General features: G+C 36.4%; 1 protein-coding gene across 1 annotated transcript in view; it reads left to right on the forward strand.

Annotated features, from left to right (window-relative positions):
• Positions 1-25,320, forward strand: part of LOC144434305 (MAM and LDL-receptor class A domain-containing protein 2-like) — a 56,483-nt gene that overhangs the window by 22,420 nt on the left and 8,743 nt on the right. Inside the window, exons 22-37 of the mRNA XM_078122757.1 lie at positions 10,178-10,306; positions 10,711-10,860; positions 11,780-12,042; positions 12,929-13,142; positions 14,381-14,530; positions 14,890-14,945; positions 16,014-16,184; positions 17,177-17,270; positions 18,161-18,337; positions 19,399-19,578; positions 20,316-20,569; positions 21,401-21,485; positions 22,335-22,457; positions 22,928-23,077; positions 23,415-23,512; positions 24,148-24,324. Of these exons, the coding sequence (XP_077978883.1) occupies positions 10,178-10,306; positions 10,711-10,860; positions 11,780-12,042; positions 12,929-13,142; positions 14,381-14,530; positions 14,890-14,945; positions 16,014-16,184; positions 17,177-17,270; positions 18,161-18,337; positions 19,399-19,578; positions 20,316-20,569; positions 21,401-21,485; positions 22,335-22,457; positions 22,928-23,077; positions 23,415-23,512; positions 24,148-24,324 (2,471 nt within the window). The remainder of the gene's footprint in view (positions 1-10,177; positions 10,307-10,710; positions 10,861-11,779; positions 12,043-12,928; positions 13,143-14,380; positions 14,531-14,889; positions 14,946-16,013; positions 16,185-17,176; positions 17,271-18,160; positions 18,338-19,398; positions 19,579-20,315; positions 20,570-21,400; positions 21,486-22,334; positions 22,458-22,927; positions 23,078-23,414; positions 23,513-24,147; positions 24,325-25,320) is intronic.

Genomic DNA, 25,320 nt, shown 5'->3' on the forward strand with positions numbered 1-25,320 from the left:
TCACATCAATGACTGATATCTATGTCATCAATATATTTTAACTATTCTGATCCATGCATTCAGCGACATAATGACGTGTAGCATGATTTAATGAAAACAACAAACACAAATATTGACCCTCATGAATAGATACTACCGACGGACCAAGGAAATAAGAATATCGCTACCCCTTTTCCAAAAGACTAGGTGTCTGGAATGTGTCCCTTTTATCCCTAAAAGATATGGAGAATTAGTTACAATTATTAGATGATAGTAAGGTAATATTGCAATAGGGAAAGTGTCCTAACACTGTCAATATTACATGTACATCAAGTGTGTATGGTATTTCGCTTACCAGATAATCAACAGTATGGTTATTAGATCAAGTTTGAAGTTCGAGGAAGTATATAACAACCCTAATCAAAACTTGGTAATTTGTGTGGTATTATAATAGTCTTAAAGTCAGTTACTCACGTGACTGTTTTGTCAAGATTGTCGTCCACACTGATATTAGGGTTAGATTGTGTAGGGAAGCAATTGGCGACACAGCCCAGAACAATAGTTCGTTGACCATTGTTTAAGGCGTTTCGAAGTCGACTTGGTTTTCGTTATCAGTCGCAGTTTGTTACAGTATGTTATATTATATCATGTGTAATGGGTATTGCTCCATCATTTTATGATAGTACAATGTACTGATTTGACAGTATTACAGTTTTTGAGGATATTGTTCCATCAATTTGATCGTATTGACGAGGTGCCTGTTGGCCTTGATTATGTGCCATACGTAACTTTATTTCTCTGAGCGATAAATGGAGATAGGTAGGAGGCGGTAGCACTATGTACTTTGTTACAGTATGTGTCATACAACATTTAGTAGCTATGTTACTACCCTGATTCACTACCTGCAGGATTAAAAGATGTAGGCTCTGCGTTGAAAATGTGAATAGAAGTTTAAACAGAAGTCAAAGTATTGATTAAAACCAAACATGCAGTTTCTGTGTCTTGTGATGGGAGCAATTGCTATATGGTAATAATCTCTCACTTGTTTGTACTTGATAAAGTTTACAGTTTCAGACTTTTACAATAACTAGGAGCTGTGGATCTTGTGATATACATCTCATAGGGCTTAGAGAACACCCTTTCAAATATCTGAAGCTATTAAGCAGCTTTATTTTTTGAGTCAAAGATAAACTATCTCCACTTCGACAGTGGGCACAGCCGACAGCCCTAACAATTACCTTGACCTGACCTTGTACACCTTCTGCATGGCATAACTTTTCCTCGTGAATTGCATTCGTCTTATGTGAGGTTTATTTCATTTCGAACTGTCACCTACAATAGTACTCATTTGAACGTAGAGCTGTTGAGAAAAATATCGTTTTCACAAAACTGCTTTGGTGCATGCAACGTAGCCGTCTATGGGAATTGCTCTCCTCTTCTAAATTAAATTAATTAAAATTATATTGATTTGCGAGAAGCTGGGAGTTGTTCTTGAAGTATTGTGACTAAGATATTTGATTTTATTATCTTTAATTATTTTTTTATGAATTACTGGTTAGATGAAGTCTCCCTGAACATGGGGTTGTAACATCGCACTATAGCTAAAATAAATCTAATTGTTGCATATTTTTGTTTTAGGATCTATACAACGCAGCTTACACATAACTGCTGATAAAGGTTCTGTATTGTTTATAACGCAACGCAAGGCCTGTTTACTCATGCAGTGTACTTCCATGGAGAAAATTTGTGCAGAGATACAGCGCGGTTGTAACACGATGTACACCTTTTAGTGTAACCGTAATACTGTATATTCAATGTATAATCGTTAAATGTGTTGGAATGTAAAAGGGTACGTTTAGAATCTAAATCGTTTAGAATGACTGTCAGGATCAGGGCTGTCTGTTTGTAACGCAAGTGGTGACTCGTCGTACTTCCACGGCCACAAAAGAGTGCAGAGATAAAACACGGGTAACACGATGTACACCTTTTATTTTGTGCAAAAAACATGACGGTAATACAGTCTGATATTTAATGTATATTCGTAAAATGTGTCTGAATGTAAAAGAGTAAGTTTTGAATCTCGCTACCTTCGCTACGTAGCGGAGAGCTAAAATAAAACCGATTCAACCCCATATCTTGCACTAGATGCACTTTTCCATGGCGACTATGGGTCGATCGGTCGATCTATCGTCTTTTTATTGGATTCCTGTTAACAAGCCTTCCCCAGCTTCTCCACACAATTGGTGTGTTTCAGCCACCCTTTGTTGAATAACTTCCGTCCTAAAAGAATGCTTTGTTCGTGTACAAGTGTCGTTGTCGCCGCAACGACTGTAGAAGACGTCGACACTTGGTTATACTTTCCAGAGAGGACGCTGTTCCGCAAAATATTAAGGCGAGCGAAAATAAAAATATTTTTTTACTCAAAATTTGGGTCAGTCAGGTAACGAGAAACAAAATAAATAGGGCCACCCTTACAAATATGCTCGAATAATTTCATTCCCTGTCACAGTGTAGAATTCTCAAAAACAAATGTTAATTTCTTCAAGTGCAAATAAATATCGGAGAATTCCAACATTACGACGACTTAAAGAATGAGAAAGCAAAATTTATGTTGTTAGAAATGTTTTGCTTCGAAATTCAACATCGACAGATCCTTGAGAATTACATTGAATAAGAAAAACTGTTAGAAACATCCAATTATTCCTCGGACAATTCCAGAATGGAATCTCTTACCATTACCCATTCAACAAGCAAAGGCAATAGACAGTTTCAAATCTGCCCTCTCCAGCATTGATATCACCGATCTCATAGATCGTAAGCTTACTCACCTGAACACCGGTGAGATCAATACAGTTGCTAGTTAACTAAATACATAGACCACACATTGTGTGTACTCTAACACAGTTGCTAGTTACAGTAACTAAATACACTGACCACGTTCTGTGAACTCTAACTAGTTCACTAAATACATAGAATTTGAACTCTAACCCTAAACCCACTTTTATATAATTTAAAGGTGAAAATGAGTGGTGTCACGGATACGTATATAACGTTTCAGTAGAGGTAAGTCGCTTGTCGTAGATTTTCAGATAACTACGTTGTACTACAGTAGTTCGGATATAATCATATAGCATCGTACATTATCATAATGATTGTTTTGATTTAAATATAGCATCGTACTATGCTACAATGTCTATATATTAGAGATGAAAAGTATGTGTGTGAGGGGGGTGTCTGTCTGTCTGTATGTATGTATGTATGTATGTATGTATGTATGTATGTATGTATGTATGTATGTATGTATGTATGTATGTGTGTATGTATGTATGTATGTATGTATCATCGTTTCTTTTCCAAAAACAGTTGGCTCAATTCAAACAAAATTTGGTGCACCTATTTTTGTAGGATAATGGCTAGAACTGATTAGGGTTTGGTAAACATGCCATAAATATAAAAGAGCTATGTACTAAATTAACGATTTTAGGTAATTACGCTATATCCATATAAAGTTTGATAACATAGCTTGTAGTTTTAATGACTTATTTGCATAGTTAATTATTTTCATTAATTAGGCTATAACTTAAGAATGCACACTTCAAATTTAATATAATTTGGCAAATACTTCAAACATAAGACAGGGTACATGTCCTAAAAAGCTTGTTCGTATATTTTCCTTAGTGTTAATTTTGCATTATTAATGATTTCCAGTAATTAGGCTATACATAAAATGTGCAAGCATCACGTTCCGTATAATTTGGTATGTATATTCACATGACGCCTGGGTGCACGTCTCATAAAGCTTGCTGGTGTAACACTTAGTTCTAGTGAGTCATTTGCATAATTAATGATTTTCAGTAATTAGGCTGTACCTTAGAATGCACCCTTCGAATTTAATATAATAAGAAAGTGCAAAGCTTCTAAAAAGCTTTGTGATGTAGCTTTTAGTTTTGATGATTCATTTGCATAATTAATGATTCTCAGTAATTAGGTTATATCTTCAAATGCATACTTCAAATTCTATTAATTTGATACATACTTCAAACATAACTAATCCCACATGTTCTGAAAAGCTCTGTGATTTAGCTTTTAGTTTTAACGACTTGTGCATAATTAATGAGTGTCAGTAATTAGGCTATATCTTACAAGTGCGCTCTTAAGATTCAATAAATTTTGGTGTATGTACTTCAAACATAACAATTATATGTCATATATGTTCTGTTGCATTCCAACAAGGATTGTGTGTAGGAACGAAAATCTAAACACTTTGCCCTTACAGAAGGCATTCAGTTTACATCTGGTGTAAAGGTGGGACAGGTTTTCAATATCAACTGTCCTGTATATTTCTTATAAATCACAGTCAATAGACAGAATGAGATGAATTGCAAATCAAAGATAGTGTTTACTTATTAATAAGTATCACGGCACGAAAATATTCGGAGGACTGATATAATATTTACATATCAATCGAGATGAGTGCAAAGATGGCATCGACAGTATCTTGTTGGATCCTTGGTTCATTATTTAAACCATTATTAGTTATCAACGTCACCACACATCTAAGTACTGTCTAAGATTATTATCACGAGTGTAAAATATACTTGTGTAAGAATAACATGGACTCCACCAGTGAGCTGAACTGGGGTAGAGTTAAAATATGGATAATTGGTCCCTTTATGTATACTATTAGAATTTAGATATTTTCTATGAGGTTAGACATACCTATGATCATTTATAGTTTGGTCAGCCTTGCGCCCTCTTGTGGTACACACTGTAAATAAACACGTCCAGTCGTTTTTTTTCTAGCAATTACCAAAATCAAAAGAACACTTGTTACTTGTTACTTATGAATCAACTAATTTTGGAAATTAGAATTTCTCCACTGTGATTATTTTCGGGAATGTGGCCAATTTGACCATTTACCAATTAATTCTAAAATCGGCAACAACTTTCCCAATGAAGTACATCATTTTTCAAAAGCATGAGAAACTTCATGGCAATTGTTTGTCGGTGTACTGTTGAGGTGAGAAGTTGATTCAACCATATCGATAGGAAAATTAAGCAATTGTCATGAATTTCAGCAACCAAACTTTGTTATAAGTTCAGGTTTGACAAGTTATTAGAATGGTCACACGTCAGTGGTTCGTGTTACTATAAATCATTTGCTAAAGGCTACTGACCTCGCTCAAATACATATATTTAAAGTAATTCAGTAATTTCAAAATGTGTTGTATTTCTTTAAACAATCGTACACGGTTACTCCCTCTACAACCCATATAAGGGAACAAGCAGAGTTAAGGCAAGGGGTGTCAGATGAAAATTCTAATATTTTGAAATTGAACGAAATGACACCTCAAGAGCGGTCGTCTACCGATCACATTTGCAAGATTTCTTGCCGCTTCGCCACATTTAGCTCTTAAGCATATTTAATTATTAGGCAGGTGAAAGCCATGATAATGTACATTTGTGTAGGTCTCTCTCTCTCTCTCTCTCTCTCTCTCTCTCTCTCTCTCTCTCTCTCTCTCTCTCTCTCTCTCTCTCTCTCTCTCTCTCTCTCTCTCTCTCTCTCTCTCTCTCTCTCTCTCTCTCTGTGTGTAGTGTAATATTGACTCAATGAACAAAATAAAACCTCAAGAGCAGTCTTTTCTCATGTACATTCGCAAAATTGTTCACTTACCTACCATATATTTGATTATGAGGCAGTCGAATGTTAGTCTGTAAGATACAGACATTCGTGCCACGCTATCAGCCAGCACTACTCCTGGACAATGAGTTAAGAAGCCTGATAGGGCTGAACACCACGACGTATCTTATAGTCTCGTCGAATGTGTGTGTCTGCCTTTAATGAATAGATATTTAGCAAATCAGTTACAATGTTGACAATACAGCCATATAATAAAAGTGTACTGTGAGTAAAATTGGGGTCTTGACGACAATGTTCAAGTACTCAGTGGCTTCAAATAATGTGTATGGTGTTAAATTTTATGTCTCTAAATGGCCTCCTTCATGTCCTTGTTTTCAAAAAAAGTGTTCATCATGGTAGGCGTATCACACACCCGCCCCCGACACCCCATCCCACACCCTCCCCAAAATCGATCATGGGGATGCTGTTTCTGCACACGATTGAAGGGGGAACTTGCTGGTTAAGTATCAGCTAAGTATAGGTTACAGACCTATGCGAGATCGCTCTTTGCAATGCCCCATTTTTGGTAAAGAAATCCCACATGTATGGACGCTAAAGTCAATTGCCATTGTTTTTTACTATTGATGTAATGTACATCTCCAAAATGCGGGAAGTGGAGGGGTGTTACGTATAATTGCACATATAATAATATGTGTATTCCTTTGGGGGGTTACGACAATTCTTGGGTTCATTTCGGGAGCGATGGAATTTTTTGGAGAGTGAGAGGAAGGGGGTCTTTGAAAATCAAAATAATGTTCTTCTCAGCCCACCCCACCCCCGTAAATTCTGCACGTTTTCTAAGTGGTTTCTCCCTAAACTAAACACATCCCCACACTACTAAAACAAAGACCTACTATGTAAAGCAATCAACGTGGTCCAACGTGCCAATGTCCTTGGTAAACATCTTGGGGGCATATATAGCTTTTTTTCAAATGATAGCAACGAAATACTGTCAAGTGATATTTACTAGTAAAACGTGAAGCTCGCTTTTACTTCCACTCAAGAGTTGCAATTTCGTCTGTTTGTTTTTGTTGTTGTGAAAGCAGACCGTCCTTATTTATTGGTACCACTTTCTTTTACGTCCTTTGTGAAGAGAAGTGATTCACTGCTTAAGTTGTGTACTTTTATCCAACTATCGAACGATAAAATTCTCCATTTTATAACGGATGAAAAACGCCCCTTAGTGAATCACAATAACAAGACTTCGCAGCTTTCCCGTCATATTTGGTCCTGTACGCCAGTGACATAAAGACAGTTCCAAGGGAACCGTTGTTTTACATGACAGCTCGAGGGCTTGGATTGAAGATTCAAAGATGGAAGCACGTGTCATAATTGTACTACTTTGTGTCAGTTTGATAGGTAAGTTATAACAATTCCATAGTCTATCCTATTTATTCCATTACACTTCGTGTATTCATTCCATGACCCATGCCTGCTACTGAGATGTTAATGGCACATATGCATACTTCCAGTATCAAGTTACTGGCAATGTTCTGTAGGATGGGAAGTAGATCGGGGAATAATGCCGGTACTAAAACAAATCCACTTCTTGATCATACTAGTGGACATCGAATATGGTGCCCTGAAAACTAAACGTTGCTCGATACACTGACATTTTTAAAAAATTCAACATTACAGTGTGAAACTTCTATTTTGCACTGGGGTAACGAATGCGACAGTCTTGTTTTTATCATTTTTGACACACTTGAAGGACACTTGATAGTGAGGACGCCTTTACATTGGCTCAAGTTTTGAATATTCGTTTTATCAATACAGCATGCCTCTAAAATAACCTTACGTCATGTTGTCTGCACTTTGTCTGGGTTTACAAAATTGGCTTAGCTTCACAGCACACACGGGATGAATGTTCTCCAATCTTTATTTTTATTCTTAATCATTTTTATTTGCAAGTCCTGAGTTATTCTGAAATTTTACTAAAAGCTCTTTGATGTGATGACTACACAGTGACGACCTGTAAAGGGGGTAAAATGTCTGCATACTGTGGCTTAGTAATACAACACTTTTAGTGTGAAATTTGTGGCACTACTTTCTTGTTCTTGGCTGGTGCGAATTTTGGAGATGGTTTGTACTGTATTTGAGTATAATACCCATGTATTTGGGTGCAAGGTGGAGTCGCGCAAGGATAGTTTGAAAGTTAGATAATGCAATGATTCAAAGTAAAATTGTTCACCCTCGATTCCCTAATTCCATTTTCTAAAATACGGGCCTGGGGTGGAAATCAAATGGAAACGCTCACGTTTCGAGAATAACCCTTTTCCCTGGGCCGAAGTTCTTACACTTTTCAATATCAGTGTGGGAAAGTATGTAGTGGAGACCTTACACCATCTTCTTTGAATGTTACACAGCATGGCCCCCCAAATGTATACTGGTATAATGTATCATTAGAATTCATTAGAACAAACCGCACGTGTCACGGGTTTAAATAGGAATGTTGTGAACTCTGAAGATTTCCCTTTACAGCCTCTAAACGATACATACCAGCTGGTATTAATTATTATGGTTATGATATGCATTGAAAGCTTGATGACAAACCCTTCCAAAATGTTTACAGTTGTAGAGTCTCAATAATGTAATAGGAAAACTTTGCTTAGACTTCCACGGCTAAGCAACAGACACCTTCCATACTGAAAACAGCTATAGGCCCACGCCTTTTTCTAATTCTGTTACACTAGGTAGATATATAAGGATGTTGACTCGGGGCGTTTGATCGGTTGTAGTCATTAGCAAGTGTACTGGCTATCTCTTAGCAGCAAAAAATGATGAGTGTAAAAAGGTAGATGTGACAGGTGGTAGCAGTGCTTTAGTTGTGTGCTGATAAATTATCACCTTGAAATCAAGATATTGTAAATACTGGCAATCTTCAAAATATACACAGCAAGATAGAAGTTGTCAGAAACGTTATTCTCTACATCCAACATGTCGCTTGTTTTAGTTTGTATATCTTGGATAGCTACAAGCAGTGTTCCCAATTAATTGGGCGCAATGTCGTATACAATATGTGAAAGGGTGGACGAGTTCTTGTACTGTGTTGTTGTACATTCATTGCTCTAGAGTTACAGGATATCGTTGGAACTACTTGGAGAAATGATATTTGATGTCTACGCTACGATAACATCGTCAGACATCGTACACCATAAAGTATAAATCCAGAACTTGCGTTTACACGCACGCACGCACACACACACGCACGCGCACACACACACATACATACATACATACATACATACATACATACATACATACATACATACGTACATACATACATACATACATACATACATACATACATACATACACGCACACCAGACTGTTAGAAAGACCAGTTTCGAAAGGTCAGATAATACTTGAGACCTTTAGTAGAATGTAACTATGACCCTTGGGCTCCTACATCAACATTAATATTGCCCATACATAGTGGCAGGTGACCTTCGGTAACCGGAGACTGGTGCAAAGCTCAGTCCGATACGCCCTTCAACGGCCGTCCACCCCTCTTTCTCGCTTTGTGTGAAGGACGACAGCTAGTTATAGTATTGTTTTGTATGTAACGTCATCGAATTTCCATGTCACAACCCAGCATCAATCACCCGCTATGTCGATGTAACGGAATTGTAAACAAATATTCTGGTTCGGTAGAAGTTATTTTCAAAACAATGAATTATTTTACACGTCGCCATGGTGATGTATCTTCTGAACTTTACTTGGCACTATGCCGACTTAGAAATTACACTGTAACTTAATATGTATGGGCAATCTGATTAAAATCCGATGTAGGGGTGAAAGCGGCGATCACTCGGAACAAAAACAAACGACACAAAACGATGGAAGTAGAGGTAAATAAAACATTTAGCCGCTTTCACCACATCGGATTTTAATCAGATTGTATGTATGGTATACTTGATATACTTTGATATTGTGATACATGTGATATAACCATTCAAGTTATAACATTGTTTTATATTCAACAAACGCTTTTCCAAACTGCTGTCTACAATTACAGTTAGAGCACAGTTAGTTCTGTTTTTGATAATATACAATATAAACAAGCAAGCAAAAAATCAATCAATCAATCAATCAATCAATCAATCAATCAATCAATCAATCAATCAATCAATACAAACAAACACGATATAAACACTGATAAAACATGAAAGACCGTGCAATTAAAAATCAATATCATGGTCTCTATTGTCATACTCATGTAAGGGATGTGTTAGATCCCTACCTAACGTGAGTATTATATTTTCCAAGTTTTTCAATAAAATTGTCAATTTGACTTCCGAAAACTTTGGTTTATCTCCTAAGATGCAACATGATGTAACTCACAACAAAACACATGAACTTGAATGCATCGGGTCTGCAACTTGAAAGTAGCAGAACAAATGAATAGATAAAAACTTCTCGTCCCGAACGCGGAAAAATGGCCTCTAGCGCAGCAGAGGCAAAATGTTGGTTGCTAAGGTAATCATACAATATTAATGACGTAATATTTCTCCCCAGATCCAACCTCATCTCAGAATTGTGGTAGTCGTAAATTTGCCTGCAAATCAGATAATAAATGCATGGACAACTCATTATACTGTAACTTCATCAGCGACTGCGCAGATGGTTCCGACGAATCTGATTGTCGTAAGTGTAATAATTTTTTCCCATTTTAGGGATCAACATTTCTCCCTCAAAGTATGACCGTCAAACCATAGACTGTTTGTAGAGAAATATACTATACACACAGAAATGCGATATTTATTTAGCTACCATAATGACTTCATTGCAGACATTACATAAAGACTTCTTGAATACAAAATAATAATCAATAAAAGAAACAAATCTTTATATAGTTACAATTACATAGGCTTGGTGGTTCACTCATGCAACATGACATTTATTACACACCCTCAGACAACTTACATGTATAATGCAAATAAAACAATTACATAGGTGCCATGCACAGTGGGGATGTAGAAGTAGTATATATAGTTATATATAGTTTTTTTAAATTTTAGAGTAAATTATTATTTTCCTTTCTGTATCAGCTGCAACATGTGATTTCAGCAATGACGAGTGCGGTTGGTATGAAGACACCCCAAATGATAACTTTAATTGGCTTAGAGGGCGTCCTTCAGATACGGAGTTGACACCAAACTTAGCGCCAAGGTTCGATCATACTAAAAACAATGCTCAGGGTAAGTTTCATCTCAGACCGCTGGTGGTCTGAAGTTTCAAATTAACGCCATTTCTATTAGTTTCTATTCAGAACTAGGCATTCACATGCAGATTTACTCGTGCTTTATTTTCAAATCTACGCTTTCCTATGATTTTTCGTTTTGAGTTACGTACATTTTCAATTGATTGTTCAGTTTTGCGAATTGTGAAAGATTTACATTCATTACATACTATTTCTTGATTGCGAGAATCTTTACCGTTATGTCGTAGGACTTCACGTGACGGGTCTTCCGTCCAAAACGACAAAATCAAACCGATATGAAGACCAAATACAAGTCCAATGTCGGTCAAATCTCAGACCACTAGTGGTCTGAGGTCAAATAATGCCACGATAACTTACCTTCGCCTGGTGCAATGTGACCATTCACACCTTCTCGTTATTATTTGAGTGAGCAAGTTTGAATTGAGCGATGTCGGCTAATTTTAGTAGTCTGTCAGACTTAGTCCACAAATTTCTATTGATAACGACAATCTTTACAACAACAACAACAACAACAACAATGTATCAGTAACCAGGAGAATAAGTACTAATAAAATGACAAACGTTTAGTCTATGTATATCTTCTCCCTTTTATAAACCCTCAATATAAAATTTCGATAATATATAGCTGAGGTAATTTTCTGTCAACCTTTTGATGATATCGGTAGAGGTGATTTACCATGATTCGTCTCAAAGCAATAATTCCTCCAATTTTTAGCAGGTAGAAGTCTTTATAAAAAAAACGTGTTTTTTTAATTCACTGATGCATTCCATTTGTTTGCCAAATTGAGATTACTTAGTGTGTATGTTTATTCATCATATATCTACTCCTCCATACATTAACTCATGATGAGTTCCTTGTAGCTAGCTGATTACCAAATGCTTTCACTTTAATACAGGCTACTATGTGTACATTGATGTTAATGGAACGTACACATATCCATACCAAACGGCTGAATATTACAGCCCCGTCTTCTCATCGGCAGCCTCTAAGTGCAGGTTTAGTTTCTGGTGGTATCAAGATGGACGTGTTCCACATACCATGGAAGTGTGGCTTTGGAAAAACAGCACCCAAGATAAAATGTTTGATTTTTATGGAAGAAAAGGTCCTCAGTGGAATCAAGTAACTATTGGTATTGGTAGACAAGTAGAGAATTGGCAGGTGTGCAAACTTACGATAATACAGAGTATCTATTATTTGCATATATATAGCGCTGGTATATAGAATTATAATAGAAAACACATATAGATTTATAATACACTGAGAGTAAAATATGGGTATTGAAGACAACTTTTCAGTACTTATGACTTTTAAGAATGTGCATGGTTTTGAAATGTTATGCCTCTAAAAGGTTTCCCACATACCATTATTTTCAAAACAAGTGCTCACCGTGAGAAGGTGACATCTTCCACACCCTCCCCACCATCGTGATGCTGTTTCTCCCCCAAAACAAAATTGAAGGGACGCCATGCTTTCTAAGTATCTTCAGGTATAGGTTACATCCCAATGTGGTGATTTCTTCTTGCAAAACCCACATCTATGTAAAGAAAACTCTTATTATATGCATGCTGAAGTTGATTGCCGCTGATACTTTAAAATGTATTTTACCATACAATTGTAGATGTGTACATCGGGGAGGGGGGGGGGCATGAAAATTCGTATGTCCATTGTATTGGGGAGGGGGGCTGCGAAAAATGGTTTCTGCTCAGTCCCCCCCCCCCCCGCTGTAAATTCTTAAATCTTGCTCGTTCACTGCCAAGTGTTGTTGTAATCAGAAGTTAACATCCGTAAATTCAAAATCTTATTACACAGCATGCAAACGGACCACACATAGACATAGTCGGTGTCTCGTTGTTGTTATTGTTATTATTGTTGTTATTGTTATTATTAGTGTCAATAATTATTTTATTATTTACATCCATAATTCTTCGATACGATATCCATAGCATTTTTTATTTTTCAGTTTCAAACCATGACTGTTTAATTTTTCATCGAAATATTGATTTTACATTTTCCATAAAAAAATATGGTTGTATATTTAACACAGATAAAACTGAATAAAAAGCGGTACAGTTCATACGATGCTGCGACAGCAATTGATGACATCGCCTTCATAGACTGCGCTATACCGCAACCACAAGGTCCTTGTGATTCCACCCAGTACAGATGTACGACTACAGGTGGTTGCATTGATAAAAACATGGTGTGTGACTCAGATGATGACTGCGGTGATGGCTTTGACGAACGTAATGCGGAATGCGGTCAGTACATACACACACACCAATGACACTTTATCACAGTGCTTTAGTATCATGTCCAAATAGTGTTATTTTCTATTGTTGTCACCGGTGCATTCTATGATCACTCCCATTAGTACTAGCTAATGACGATATTAATCAATATCGGTAAAGATATTGTTCACTTTAAAAAGAAATGTAGGTGACTTCCCTTTGAAATTGATAAAAAAAATATCTTTACCGGAATAGTAGCTCCGGACAGTGTCTAGTAACATTCGGTCGGTGCAGCAGACAACTGTGTAAAAATGAAAACCGACATCAGTGTTGTTCTTGTAATATATTTGAATTCCAGGTGTTTATACTACAATGTAAAATGTGGCGGTAAATTGAAAGGTGAAAGTTCGCATTATGTTAAACACGATACTGCACCCTGATTGGGATTTGCACCTGCCAATCATTCTCACAACTAGTGTAATTACCGGTACCGATTGACTACGGTACCTGTAAAAGAAGTGTCCAGTCTGATTAAAACGCCTCGAATGTTTTGTAATCACGAGAGATTTGGCGGACACGCGGGATTTCATTCCAAAATCAATAGATAAATCACGACTTTGCCAGTCTACAAGAGAAAGTGTTTTACTGAATATTTACATGTTACTAATGATGATCAATGTGACAAAAATGTTGTCACTGATTGAAGAAAACGATCGTACGAATATCGCATGTGACGGATTTTTAGTAGAGCGCCACCACGTGTGAGGACAGGGAAAGTAAAGCAATTTAGCAGGGTTATACTTACAGATTTTACATACAATTCATTGGTTAGTGCAAAAATAAACATGACAACAACCAATTTTATTTTTGTTTTGAAAAACGTCGATTATAAAGTCTCCATCATAAAAGATTCATAAAATAGGCATAAGAATGGAGATATTGACCAGGATATGGAAAATGTAACCCGGAAATCTTCAAAATGTTGAATTTTTTCCACATGGCAAAGATATTGGGTACGCTAACAAACTATTGATGTATTGAAATAAAAAAGAAAGCAATCACAAGAAAGCAATGTTAATAATAATTTTATAAATAATTCTAAAATTTCATAGGGGCATATTCTATTTTTTTAGCATTCTTAAGAAAAGTGCGGCTATCCCATGATTTTTACGAGTATTACAATAAGTGTGAACTCACATTACGTTTAATTTTACACATCAACCTTCCGTTATACTTGAATTAAGATTACGTATAATCACTATTTGTAGATTCCTACACAATATGCAATTTTGAGAACGGCACCTGCGGATGGACCCAACCCTCAGATACAGATCAAATTGATTGGACATGGGCATCTGGCGACACTCCACGACAACGTACGGGTCCTCCTCACGACCACACATACGCCAACTCCTCAGGTAGCTCTTGAATTCGTCACTATTTTGAGATTGTCTTGATATTATTAAACGTACTAAAAGAACAATGAATCGGTTGCAATGCATCTTAGATTACATGATATATCATTTCAGGGAGAGAGGGAGGGGGAGAGAGAGAGAGAGAGAGAGAGAGAGAGAGAGAGAGAGAGAGAGAGAGAGAGAGAGAGAGAGAGAGAGAGAGAGAGAGAGAGAGAGAGAGAGAGAGAGAGGGAGGGGGAGGTCATTTCGTTTCAATTCAGTACATCATTTCTCATTTCTTAAATTTAGTTTGCTTTTTAAAAGTTCCATTATTTTGTCAATAGGAAAGTGTTTATGTTAACGATTGACCTTTGTTCTTGTAGGTCATTACATGTATATAGAAGGGATATACAATGGGTATGGACGAACAGCTCAGTTGGTCAGTCCGATATATAAGAGTACGACTTCTGATACATGCACGGTAGGAAAGAAACTTTTAAGATAAATTATATGATACAAGTTACAACCAAGATTGGGATTGTATGGAAAGTGTAGGCTACGCAACGTCATTATAATTGAACCAAAAGTGTTTCTTTTGCCTTTGAATACTGCTTAGTGTGTATCATTCTCATGCATTCACTAATAAGTCACCCAACCTCCACAGGGTTGTTGTGTTTGGTAAACAAATCATGACTGGAGATTTCATATCAAGATTTGTTTTGACTAAAGTATAAAATGTTATCAACTATAATGATACAATGTTGCAAGATCTGTCTCAAAAAATACTAAACACCCAATAAGTCGGCACCCTGGCACTTAAACTGAGCGGCGTTTTCAAAGCAAAAAACTAAAGGTTGTTTCAATTATAATGATGTTATGTAGACTACACTTTCCATACAACCCCGATCTTGGTTGTATTAAAGTGAAGTTTAAACATTGATGTCGATAGTTCTTGGTTGAGGACATTATAATCTGTCTATGGAAACAACTGTAAAACATGTCGTATAACTACAAACAGAAACACAGTCACTTGACTAGTCTAGGACTATAGAATGTACAAAACACTGCACATATAGAAATACACTTACATGTTGTAGCTACGTATTGTGATAAGTAGACGATGCAGAAACTGCTATAAATTGCTCTTTGAACTATCGTTTACCCAATTGCTAATATTTTCCCTAATTATTTTTTGGTTCATTGTTTAGCCACGATGCCAATTAAGTAATCGCCAATGCTCGATATTTTAATATTTATTCAGACTATAGCCAAATTTTCTTGTAAGAATAACTGGGATTCCTTGTAAGTCACCACATAGTAAGAGATGGGGAAACACCAAAGTTTGGTGCGTCACTAGAAATTGCCTGTGTCAGTTTGTGAAATAGTGTGCGCATCAAATTGGTTTAGAGGGCACACCCGGGGGTACACAGTGTCTAATAATGGTAATATATATTGTTATCGGAAACATATATCATATTTACATGTGTTCATCTATAATGTGTTATAGGTTCGTGTGTTTCATCATATGTATGGTGAACATATAGGTAAACTGACAATTTATACTCGAATCTACAATAACTCCGATCAAGGCCAGACAGTGTTGTGGCAGTATAACGATCAAAAAGGCATGTATTGGGACTTAGCTGACGCTGTTATCAATATTGGTAGCGACTTCCAGGTAACTATAATTTCTTTAAGTAATTTTGTAGTCTTCCGTTCAAAGATGACTACTTTTGTTCACAAAAATATTTGTCTTTATAATTGTAAACTGCCCCTTACTTATTTACTGCTGTGTACATTTACAATACAGCTGAAAAATAATTGTTCAAGTGACTGTCTTCTTTCAACTAAAATGCAAATCACTGACTGCACTATGGTAAGATACACCATGCTTACATGTACGACTTCCGAGTCGGGTAAACAATGAATGGCTAGATCATCTATGAAAACGGTGCAAGTCCCAATAGGACTGTAATGTGTAATAATGATTGGGAACTGTTTAAATCACCCATGAAAGTGATCTATGAATGTACTTAATATTAGAAATATGAAGTGCAAGAGGTCATGTACTTAGTATCCAGGGTTAGGGTTAGACGTAGAGTTTTTTAAAGTTAGATTTGTTTATTTATATCCACTGTGTCACTTTCTATTTGGCAAACATGGAACCTTAGGATGTATATGATAATCAGTAGTTTTGCATTTTCAGTCGAATCATATCAATCCTCTAGCAGATAAAAGATAGGCCTACCTCATGTAACGATATCATGATATTGGGATATAGGGAGCGTATAAAGTGGCGATGAGGGAAGGAGGAAACCAAGCTCAGTATGTTACATATGTTCTGGCCTAATGGTACACTAGTGGCAGTGATGGGATGTGGAAACAATGAGATCTAGATCTGGCACTGTTGGCAGCGATAGGATGTAACAATTCACAAAATAATGCAAAGTTACATAATATAGTCAGTTAAATTAAAAGGTGTCCCTCCCTAAAAATACCATTTTCTGAACTATTGTCCTCCCCGAGAATCGATTTGTAAAATATGACTCCCCCCCCCCCATTCCTTTTGTTCTTCACTATGTAATTAGGTTAGCAAAAAAATGTGATTTGTACTAACCCTATTCACATAAGTATATATCTGACAGAGATAATGGTATATTTAATTTGCAGATCGTTATAGAAGGAATGCTTGGTGACAGTTACTATGGTAACTTAGCTATTGATGACATAAGCCTCACACCAGGCTGTGAACTGAGCACACTATGTAAGTTTGTCTAAAATGATAAACTAAAAGTGTCTAAACTTTTCAATTCGTTGGATACTACCCTCATCACGTCTCTAAATCTGTTCCTTCATATCAGCGTTAATATTTTCAGTCTATACTATCATCGGCACACTTGAATACCTTCTACTTTCTGCACACCACATTCACCATTGCATACTTTGCCATTTATCCATTGGTACGGTAGACCTCTGTAAAAAGTATACCTTATCAAGTTGTGTGTAGATTAGGCAAAATATTCCGATAACACGACTTCAGAAGCTACGGTGGGTAGGTTGGAATTTTATTTTGTTTTACTCTAACTTTAAAACCACTTCGACACAAAGATAAGATATACTTGTCGGTCACAATACTTCCGTGAAAGTTTGATGAAGTTAAGTGTAAGAGAATTAAGTAAATTAAAACAAGTATAGTTAAGTAGAACACGTTATACATACGCTACGGTTCAGTTATAGTCTTAAAAAACCTCTGGTTTCTCTCTGGAATACGGTTTCCAAAACACGTGACCACATATGAGGCAAGGGGATGAAGGTGTACACGAAAATAGAAGTAAATTGATACTAGTTGACCGGTTTGCATGCTACAAAATGTTTAGGGGCGGGGGCTTAAACTAGGGTCGGTATGGTTAATATCGGAATAGCACTATATTTTTTATTTGGCCTTACCATGAAACTTGTTTTACTTATCAATGCCAACTCTATCTAATGCATGTATGTAAATAAAGCAGGTAAACCAGATATCCATATGGCTATGCAATGCCACAACAGCGACTCTGTGTCTAGGTAGTATATTCAAGAGTACGTATATTTTCTTGACATTGTGACATATATCATCCAGCTTATTGTGGAATTGTCGGTCTGTTTCTTCTGTAGCTGTCTTACCAGAAGCGCCTCCAACGACACCACCGCCGATACTTCCTTCGCCTACTCCACATCCATCCTGTGCAAGGTCAGAATTTTTCTGCACAGCCGATAGTAGATGTATACCAGCCAAGTTAGTTTGCAATTTCATTAATGACTGTTCTGATGGCGAAGAAGAAGTCAAATGTGGTGAGTTATTAACAAGAATTTACTTTTAAAAGTGTACAGTTTATTTTCTTGTCCCTTGTACCTTGTAGTCTTCACTTCCAAAATTGGTCCACCAGGGACTATAACTGAAAGGTTCTGAGGAGGGTGGCGATGCGCATTTAGATGGATCGGACCTTGTGGGGTGTTGGTTTCTTATGTAGGTCTTGAATGTCTCACAAGATTGAATGTCAACAATAATTTGTGGTACGTTGTTCCATAATATCGTGGCAGGAAAGAAGGATTGAATGTAGAGGGTTGATGTGTAGTGGTACATTTCAAGTTGTTTGTTGTTGGTTCTTCTACTTCGCGTGATTTTGGGACTGACGTATGTGTTCTTGGATTCAAGGCTGCTGATGCATATTCAATGTGTGGTTGGACTAGGGTTTTGTACAGACAGTCCTAGAACAGTGATGAAAGTTTCTTTGAGTGAAGTTTAGTATTTTGGTGTCTTTTGTGGCTGCATGACGTGTCTGCTGATCACATTTCAGATTGTGTTGAAGTGTAATGCCCAAGTAATTAACTTCTTTAACTTCTTCCAGTGATGTGCCAAACATGGTGTAGTTAGTGAATCCAGGTTTCTTCATCGAGCAAACCAATCAGCTATTCAACTGATCGAAGAGTACCACCACCACCATCAATCAATCAATCAATCAATCAATCAATCAATCAATCAATCAATCAATCAATCAATCAATCAATCAATCAATCAATCAATCAATCAATCAATCAATCAATCAATCAATCAATCAATCTATCTATCTATCTATCTATCTATCTATCTATCTATCTATCTATCTATCTATCTATCTATCTATCTATCTATCTATCTATCTATCTATCTATCTATCTATCTATCTATCTATCTATCTATCTATCTATCTATCTATCTATCTATCTAACACAAAAACCGGGTTTGTTAAGTTTACTTTATTTATGCCTAACATCGCATCAGATCGATGGTGACTTGCTGGTGTTTGTTTGTTTGTTTGTTTGTTTGTTTGTTTGTTTGTTTGGTTGACTAAGCACTTATCATTCTGTTACAGCCAAAACTTCCTGCAACTTTGAAAATGGTGATTGTGGATGGACTGGTATTTATTACAGTCCATCAAGGAGGCATTTCCGTGCAGCCATGCCACCATTCGTATGGGACAAAAAACAAGGCAAAACGAAGAGACAATCAGAGTATAGGCCAGCTATAGATCATACTACAAACTCTGGTGATGGTAAGGGAATGTACACAAATCTTTCAAAACATCCAGAAGGGAGGATCTTCGGGCAGGGCATCAATGTTTTCAAACAAAAATAGGAGAAGGGCATCCAAAACGTTCATGTTTCATTATAGGGACCGTATGTACGTATTTATGGGTTATTTGCATTTATTCATGATTTTTGATAACTGAGCAATATCATGATACTGTAGTGCACTCTCGAAAGGTCAAATAATTTGTTAAAGGTCCTTAACATAATCGGATGACTAGTGCACATGTCCTATAAAGCTTATTGACATAGCTTTTACGAGCTTGGGTCATTTGCACAAGACATTGTTTTCTGAAATGAGGCAATATCTTATGAATGAAAGGTTCAAATTTTATATCAGTTGGAATATATATATGTATATTGATGATCAAAAGAACACGTCCTATATTGAAAGATTATGGTGTGGCTGTTAAGGAGTAAAGTGTGACTTTTAATTTGTAAGGGCCGCTTTAAAATTATCATAAATTTATTAGGAAAAATACTTGTTTGCATCTTTGTGCTGGGCGCCTTCCTTAGAAAGAGAGATGATCAAACCGGAGATTGTATGTATATGATGTATGTCAGCTTAGAATTGTGCATTCTGACAGTGTTTTGGAACAACGATCAAAAGGCTGATTTTAAATAACGTTGGCTTTACATCTGGTTTTGTAGATTAATATGCTAATATACTTCATTTATATCTACTGTTCTACGTGTCATATAGGACACTATCTATTTGCTGACAACTCGCCAGGTGTGTACACAGACACGGCTCAGATAATAAGTCCTGTAATTGGTGAAACGGGTCCAAATTGTCACCTCGAGTTCTGGTACCACATGACTGGTACTAACGCCGGTACTCTTGAAGTCATGTTGGCATATGATAATGTGACTATGACTCGGTTATCAATCAGTGGATCACAGATAGATGAATGGGTGCGTGGCTATGTATACATTGGACTTGGACAGGGATATCAGGTACGCATCTAGAGATAATCCCCACGAACTGAAGCACGGGTTTACTCCTGTGAGAAATATGAATGATTTCCCAAAGAAAATCATTGCAATTTACCAAATTTTGCATCATTATGTGATGATGGCATCTCACCGCTACCACCACTGTCACATATTCCACAGCTGTCAGATCCCACTAATGCCACCACTGTACTGTAAGGATGATATTCCCACTCCACCACATTATCACCAACATTTTATAATTACCACAGTGTCTAGAAATGCTGATGATCAGAACTTCGTTTTTATAATTGGTGCCCAAAATAACATTAGGTTTCTCTTGTAAGTTCACGCTTATCACTAATATGTCTGTGAGAGTTAGTCCCATTGACGTGTACAATATGACTAACTGTCAGAGACATATAAAGATACTGATGATAAAAGAATCTACATCTGAGTATGGAGGTAGTCCTTCCTACCTCCACGATCCGCGAGGCACCCGCTATTGTCTATATCAATGTATGTCATTTTGTGATAGTTTGGTAAGGAGAAAAATTGTCGGCACCTTCAAAGCTAGTTTTTATTGTCCACCTCTGACAAAATGACGTTCTCATCAGTATTTCTAGACGACTGTTGCAAAGGTTGTAAAATTATAGAAATTTGATATAACGTCATCGAAACGTACTTGTGTTAAAATAGTAATACAATCTATAGCATATCAAGTGTATTTCCAAGACTTCACTATTTATGATTTGGAGTAATATTTTTAGGTCTGCTTGAATTGTACCTGTTAATAGAACAATACTAGAATTACTGAAAGTGTATCACTAATATTTTGCTGCTTTTATACACCAGGTCATCTTCCAAGCTATTCGTGGCAGAGGATATCAAGGTGATGAGTGTATAGATGATATTACCTTCCTGGACTGTGAAATACCTGGTAAGAAGAACATTACTAAAGAATAGTTTCCAATACCTAGAATACCGATACCACAAACAAATAAATGTGAATGTGTTATCATATAGGAAATTATGCTTGTTACGTAGTAATAGGTTGAACTTTAACCTCTTCTCATAGACAGACTACCACAATAACTATATCGAAAGCTGACATAAAAATTAAAGTAGAAACGTATAAAAATGGCAAACCAAACTTACTCGTCAAATATGAAAATTGCGTGAAAGACATTAGGGAGCCTTCAGTAATTACAGGCGAAATCATTCTCGGTCTATTGCAATTGCGTAAAAATGTTATCCTCCCCATTCCTTCGTGCTAAATAGTGGCCATCCCTCAATTTCATTTCTCTAAAACTTGACCCTCCCCCCCATTCAAACTTTTTTTTAAATATATGGGTTAAAATGCTGTCGGACATGGAAAAGGATACGGGTTTCAAAATCAGTGATAAGGATTTGATCCTGCTGCTACCACCTTATTGATAAGTTTAAAGGTGTTGGTCATTTCTTACTACGTGAACGTTCATAGTTAGTCTTGTTGAAACGATTCACGTGACGAACGGTATGTTGAAATCATTCGTGAATTTTGTCTCGGATCTCCTCAGATTTACTTCTTGCTACTTTGTCAAGATTACGTAACTATTTTTGATGTTGTCACCGTGTTCAGAATGTTTTATGTTCATTCTTGTAACCGTCCAACCTAGTCATCTTTTGGCTGAGTTCTGTGCGTTGTTGTCAATGACGACATTCAATTATTAACCCTTTCCTTTTACTTCATTCTTTTAGTTCTACTCTTTTACCACCATTTGTTTTCAATTTATATAATTTCTTTTAGTTATCACGGGAGAGCCATGTTCATTAACAGAATTCCAGTGTGCTAATCAGTATTGCATCGATAAAAGTAGGCTATGTAACTTTGTGGATGACTGCATGGATATGTCCGATGAAGATCATTGTGGTATGAACTTTTAGAATTTCTTCCACAAAATTGACTTTAAGTTACTAGGTTTAAAAACTGTTACTGCTATACGCACAAAATTGAATTGGTGGAGGAATATGCTATGATGCTGCTTTTTCATATATTTAAACTCATTTAAAATATCCAATCCAGAAAAACATATTACTTATATACTTATAACATTAGCCTATTTCAAAGTAGTGTTCATTAATATCGTTATTACACTTAATGTACCCAAATAGTATTGTCAATTTTCTGTACGGTTGTAATAAAGTTATATCTAATCTAATCTAACCTATATGATTATTTATAGTCATCTACGAAGAACTAGATAAATTTCTTCAGTGAATGTTGGTGGTTCAAGTTCACACTATAGCTTACTAAGTTCACACTATAGCTTACTATAATATCGGATCCTGATGTTACATCGTAAGACATGATCATTTACAGCACGTGTTCTATTTTAACAGCTAACCTGGCTGGCAGGTGTGATTTTGAGGTTGATATGTGTGGATGGAAGAATGAGAAAGGTGACCACTTTGATTGGACTTTGTATTCTGGTAAAACCCACAAAAGAGGGACCGGCCCTTTGACTGATCACACAACCAGGAGTGGGCAAGGTAATGTCGTTAGTTAATTATATAGTATGTCTAGATCTGTACTGATAAAGTTTGAATCAAAGTAATTATCTCTCAAATGTTATATTATCGGTAATACTCTTCAATACTCTTTTAAATTCGGTGTCAAACATATGCCAATATCTGAATATAATATAAAACTATGCCAGTGTTATTGCCATTTGAACTTGTGTAGCAGATATGTATACCGAATGCCAAATTTGTGGATTTGAAATGTTGGCAACGATTGCCACTAACTACTAATTTGCAAATACAAAACATTGTTATATAAATACTTTTTATTGCTATGTAAATAATTTTTTTCATTTTGTAAATGTAGGAAGCTATCTGGTAATGATGACTAGTTACAACCAAGCACCAGGTTTCCGAGCTAGAGTTTCCAGTCCTACAATCAAAGGGAGTAGCACCAACTGTAAAGTAAGTCTCTCTTATAATGGTCATTCACACAGTTACAGAGATAACCATCATCTCTACAGTAAGTCACTTCTGTAGTGGTCAGTCACACAGTCAAAGAGACAACCACCATCTGTACAGTAAGTCAATATTATAATGGTCATTCACACAGTTACAGAGACAACCACCATCTGTACAGTAAGTCACTTCTGTAGTATTCAGTCACACAGTCAAAGAGACAACCACCATCTGTAAAGTAAGTCACTCCTATAATGGTCATTCACAAAGTTACAGAGATAACCACCATCTGTATAGTAAGTCAATCCTATAGTGGTCATTCACTCAGTTAAAAAGACAACCACCATCTGTACAGTAAGTCACTTGTGATGCTACACATCGTTATTGAAAGCAAGATATGTATTGATAGACGACATTATATTCTAGTGAAGGTGAGTCAATACTATCTTACTGATATACTAAAAAATAACAATATTCTAAGAAAGCAAATCCATACATAGCAATAGCAACTTAGGATTATATGTTTCATTTCATTTCATAAACATAACACTGTAGTTTCCAGCATTACACAGACATATATATTAACGTCACCGTCGGCTTACAAAACAAGACAAATATGTTTACTTTTGTTTATATTTTAGTTTACCATGTGGTACCATATAGTTGGACGCGACGTTGGGTCTTTAAATATACTACTAAGGACATCGTACCTTGATAACACAAACGGTTTACAGTTGGTAAAAAATATCACTGGCAGTCGAGGAGACTATTGGTCTCCGCTGGAGTACGTCGTCGATAACGGAGGAAAAGATTTCAAGGTAATACGCAGTGATTATACAAATGAAATATGTATGGCATTCTGTGTGGCGATCAAGCTCGGATGTACACACACACACAAACATTCCCACATTTAAGTGAGTTTCATTTGACGCGCATGTGGTATGACCACTGACGACCAGTCTGTTTACCAATATTTGGTCAATCCATTTCTTGATGTACAATGTTAATTTTAGCGTTAAATCTTTATTTCTTATAAAGCGCATTACATAATCATAATGCGCCTGTACAACTGACAGGAGGAATAAACAAAGAATACAGAATACACCGTTCGAAAATTTGTTAAAATCCAGGAAGAAATCATTAGGAAAAAAGTACTCATACACAAATGCAAAATATACAAACTGTCTAATAATAAAACTTTAAAACTGTCGAATGAAGGAGCAGCTTGAAACTGTGATGGCAAGGCATTCCACATGACGAGAGGCTCAGATTGAAAATGCTTGATTGCCGTAATAAACAGTATTGCTAAATGGGCGTTGTAAATTTATGTACAATGGACTGAGAACGAAGGGTGTATGTGACCAGTAGTTGCCAGCAGTTGATGAATTAAATAGGATGGTGCAATGCCATGATTGATTACTTTAACATAGATTTTGAATTTAATTCGCTGCTGTACAGGGATGAGCCGGTGTAAGCCATAAAGAACTGTAATATTGTGTTTACATGTTTCTGTCTGTGACTAGTCGGGCCGCAGAGTTTTACATGTAAATGATTTGGAGTTTATGAATTTCATATGGCAAGGAAGACCGTAAAGTAAACTATTAGAGTAGTCTAAGGAAGATGTAATGAAGGCATGAACAAGTTTTGAACCATATGTTGAGAACTGTTCCAAATTTTCAAAACGCAAGGCAGGCAGCACTGCCGAGTTGTATTTTGTTTCTTTTTTCGCGTAACATACACTTTCACAGTCTTGACAATCACGTCTTGACCCGCTTGGTAAGTCAAATTTAGCATAGTCGAAGAGCATTTTCATA

The sequence above is a fragment of the Glandiceps talaboti genome, chromosome 4 (genome assembly GCF_964340395.1).
Source record: "Glandiceps talaboti chromosome 4, keGlaTala1.1, whole genome shotgun sequence".
NCBI classification, from domain to species: domain Eukaryota; kingdom Metazoa; phylum Hemichordata; class Enteropneusta; family Spengelidae; genus Glandiceps; species Glandiceps talaboti.